Source organism: Pygoscelis adeliae, unplaced genomic scaffold, assembly GCF_000699105.1.
Source record: "Pygoscelis adeliae isolate BGI_AS28 unplaced genomic scaffold, ASM69910v1 Scaffold47, whole genome shotgun sequence".
Classification (NCBI taxonomy): domain Eukaryota; kingdom Metazoa; phylum Chordata; class Aves; order Sphenisciformes; family Spheniscidae; genus Pygoscelis; species Pygoscelis adeliae.
The window spans coordinates 610,699-614,160 of NW_008825255.1; the positions used below are offsets into that span (position 1 = coordinate 610,699).

A 3,462-nucleotide genomic window follows, 5' to 3' on the forward strand; every position below is an offset into this window, starting at 1 on the left:
ACCAAACAAACATCAGTGTGGCTGTTGATTCTGTCCTCCATAACTCAATCTTGTGGTCTAGTTGACACTAGGAATTCAGAGCCTGCTAAGAATTGTTTCTCATAGGTTCTTACCATAGTTGTCTGACAGCAAGGTCTCAAGTCTTTCTGTAGCTTCTTGCATCAGGCCTGTTCAACAAATGCTGTCCCACAGTAAAAAATAAAATCCCCAGCTGACTTAGTAAACTGTCAATAGAACTTGTCCCATTAGCTGCTCAGCCTGAGTTTGCTACTACTAAAGATGCTTTCTTGCTCCCTTCTGCAGGACCGTGGAAGCTGGGTACTTAAATTGCATTGCATTCAGAAGTTTCATTAATTCAACTTGACTATTGCAGCTTTGCAGGAGGCCTAAACTGATGCTGGGGAAACTAAATTAGAACATCTAGCTCATGTTCAGAACAAATTTTACAACTCCTTTCATGCAGATGGCTAAGAAGAATAAATCCATTAGAAAGTTACTGGTTTAGACTAGCCTTTAGTACTGGAGACAGACCTATAACTGTCAGCCTGATATATCACTGAATAAATAGAGTGGGTGCTTGCTTGCTTACTTTTAATACCATTTGATCAGTATGGTTAAGGGATTGAAAACAATGCATTGAAACAGCTTGAAATATAGGTCTGATGGTGCTTCACAGAGAATCACTGGAAGTTTCTTTGACTTTTTTTTTTGGCTGCATGGCAACATGTAGTTTAGTACTCAAAGATACCATTAGAACTAAAAAAACAATTGACTGTCTTGGTGCTTGAGTGAAGGAATATGTTTACCAGCATTTGAGTTAAGCATCTAAATGACCATTTGCTGGTCAAGCTAAAATTAACAGTCCTGCTATGCTGGAGTTTTGAAATGGCTGTCAGGATGATCATGAAGAGCTGGCTAGCAGGACCTCTTACAAGCTGGCCAAAGATGCTTGCTGGTCTGCTAGCTTAGTTTAAATAGCTGTTTACTGATTTAGTCTCTGTCTTAAAGAACCATGAACCATAGTGGTATATATAGCATCAATTGAAGCGGGTATGATGAAGCAGTACAATATTACAAGTGTCTGTCTTGCTTTCTTGCTCAACAAACTGTGCAACTGGACACATCAAGCTGGACTGAGGCTGCATCGGACTTAAGTTCCTCTAAATGAAATTATCCCAAATTAAGGATTGAATAGGGAAAAAAATTGCCTGCCCTCTTCCACACCCTCCCCTCTCCCTGCCACAAAAAGGGAAGAACAGAAAAAATTAAAGTAAATATTTGGAATATCCTTACACTGGATGATTATTTTAAGCTTGCATCCAGATACTTAATTCTTCACTGCTAAACAGCAGGTTATTTATGAGTTACTTCTGTCTTGTGACTGTGTCCAACACATGATGCCTTAAATCTGGATTACAGCAGACTACTGAATAGGAATGCCCTTCTAAAGAGCTAGCTTGTGGTTTGCATTTTGGTGACACACTGAAAGCTAGAAGAGTTTTAGGCTCCTTCAAAACCACAAAAAATTATGTGTTTGTTCTTTTATATTGGCTGGGGGAGGAAGAAAAAGGAATCTTGGGACTTTATTCCTCCAATACTCCAAATGAGGATTCCAAAGATGTTAGACACTGAACTTGCTCTTGTAAACAGCTCTGCTTTAGAAACTATTTGTTCCTTACATGAGTCACTGCTAAGACAGCTTTTTACTAGGCAGTTAAGTCTTCTCTAATTAAATAGAAAATGACTTTCCCATATTTAAAAGGTACCATAAACAAAAATTGTTTGTTTTTAATCTTGAAACTACTTTACACTATTTCCCAGTTTCCACGTGGGAAAGTGGAATTTTCTGAAAAGTGGACTTTAGAGCACTTACCGTAAGTCAGTTTTGGCCAGTAACTGGCATTCTTCAGTAAGCACTGCTTTTTGTTTGTTCTCTTGGTAATAAATAACAAAAGGAACGAATAAAGAAGTTACAAATTCAGTCATGGCAATTCTTGTCTATACAGCTACAAAATGAGAAGCATGCATGTTATTCTACAGTTTATATCCATATTATGCAATTTAGAGGTGGCTGCCTCACTTTTGGAGGAAAGCGGAAGGTAAGTGTCCTTGGTCTTCTGCAGATGTCTATACTGTTTTCTTTCTCCTATACAGAGCATAAACCTCCAATGCAGACGTTTCTAATGGTAGCTTGCACAGATATCCAAAGAAAAAGGAAACTACTTCTTGCTGTATTTCAAGGAGTCACATAGAAATGGTTTATCCTTTTATTTTGGATGTATGTGGCACAATAAAGGTGACTGATAGCCGTTGAAGCCATCTTCTTGCAGGGAGGTGGAGCTCAGGCAACTGTTTTCTATTGCACACTGAGTGTGAAAATATAATCTAATCTCAATCTGTTTCTTTCTGAAGAAGCACAACTTTATGCTGACAGTACTTCTAGTCCTATTTAAAGTCTCCTGGACTACCTATTTCTAATTCTTTGGAAATAGAGCCTTTGCTTTTTCACTGTAAGTATCACTAGAAGGAGAGCTAAAGGCTTAGTCCCTACAAAAATATCATGTGAAAACAACCGAAGAGTTATGCTACCAGAAATAGAGCTGCCTAGTCTGTATGTTGTTTATAAGAATGATCAGTACTAAGTGGTGAAAGAATGTGAGTCTCATAATAGATATATGTACATTAAGAATAAACTGGGATCCATCTGCTTTAAGACTTAAACTGTAGTATGTGAAGCATTTTGTGATGACATGAATACTATCAGCACAACCAAGTATTGCCTCTTGCATGTTGTGTCTAGGCCTGAGGGTGGCTGCTGTTATTATCGCTTGAAATACCTGAATAGACTTTGAAGACCAGCCTCTGAAACTATAAGGATTGCTGCTTCCCTCTCCCCTTATGTTTTGATGGTTATTATTTTGGTATTCAGATCCAATTACAGCACAGGCTTGATATATTCAGTTAGAAACAGCCCAGCCAGAAGATACGATTATTACAGAGAGTTCATAGCAGGCAATGTGGGCCAGCAGCTTGACTTCACATCATACAAAAGACTATGCAGCTTCATGATTGTGCTCGCAACTACAGTTGGCAAAATTATGCCCTCATGTGATGCTATCATGTCTCCAAATTGAAAAGAGCCATGCCTTCTCTCTTGGTCAGTGCTAATTGTCAAACCATGACTTTTTCTTGAGGCATCAGTTTTGTAACTGATGGACTGAACAGCTCTGTATTTTGAAGTGTGGATAAACAACAAATCACCAAAGCTGCGTAGCCTGAGGGTGTACAGAGTGTATTGTGCAATCCAAGATAAGGTGTGAGCAATTTTGTGTACTGATTGTGAAATGGCTTTTCCTTTCCAAAGAGCACTCTTATGTCCCTCAAACCTCCCCAATAATGGATAGCAGAGAAGGTATTTCAATTTCCACACTTGTCTCTGAAGTTCTTGTTCCTAACTGCCAC

The 3,462-nt window shown here is 38.7% G+C and overlaps 1 protein-coding gene across 1 annotated transcript in view; it reads left to right on the top strand.

The window, feature by feature from the left end:
• Positions 1-2,013: 2,013 nt before the first annotated feature.
• The window catches only part of C9 (complement component 9), a 19,124-nt gene continuing 17,675 nt past the window's right edge, over positions 2,014-3,462 (top strand). The window contains exon 1 of the mRNA XM_009329452.1: positions 2,014-2,099. Coding sequence (XP_009327727.1) covers positions 2,014-2,099 — 86 coding nt within the window. The remainder of the gene's footprint in view (positions 2,100-3,462) is intronic.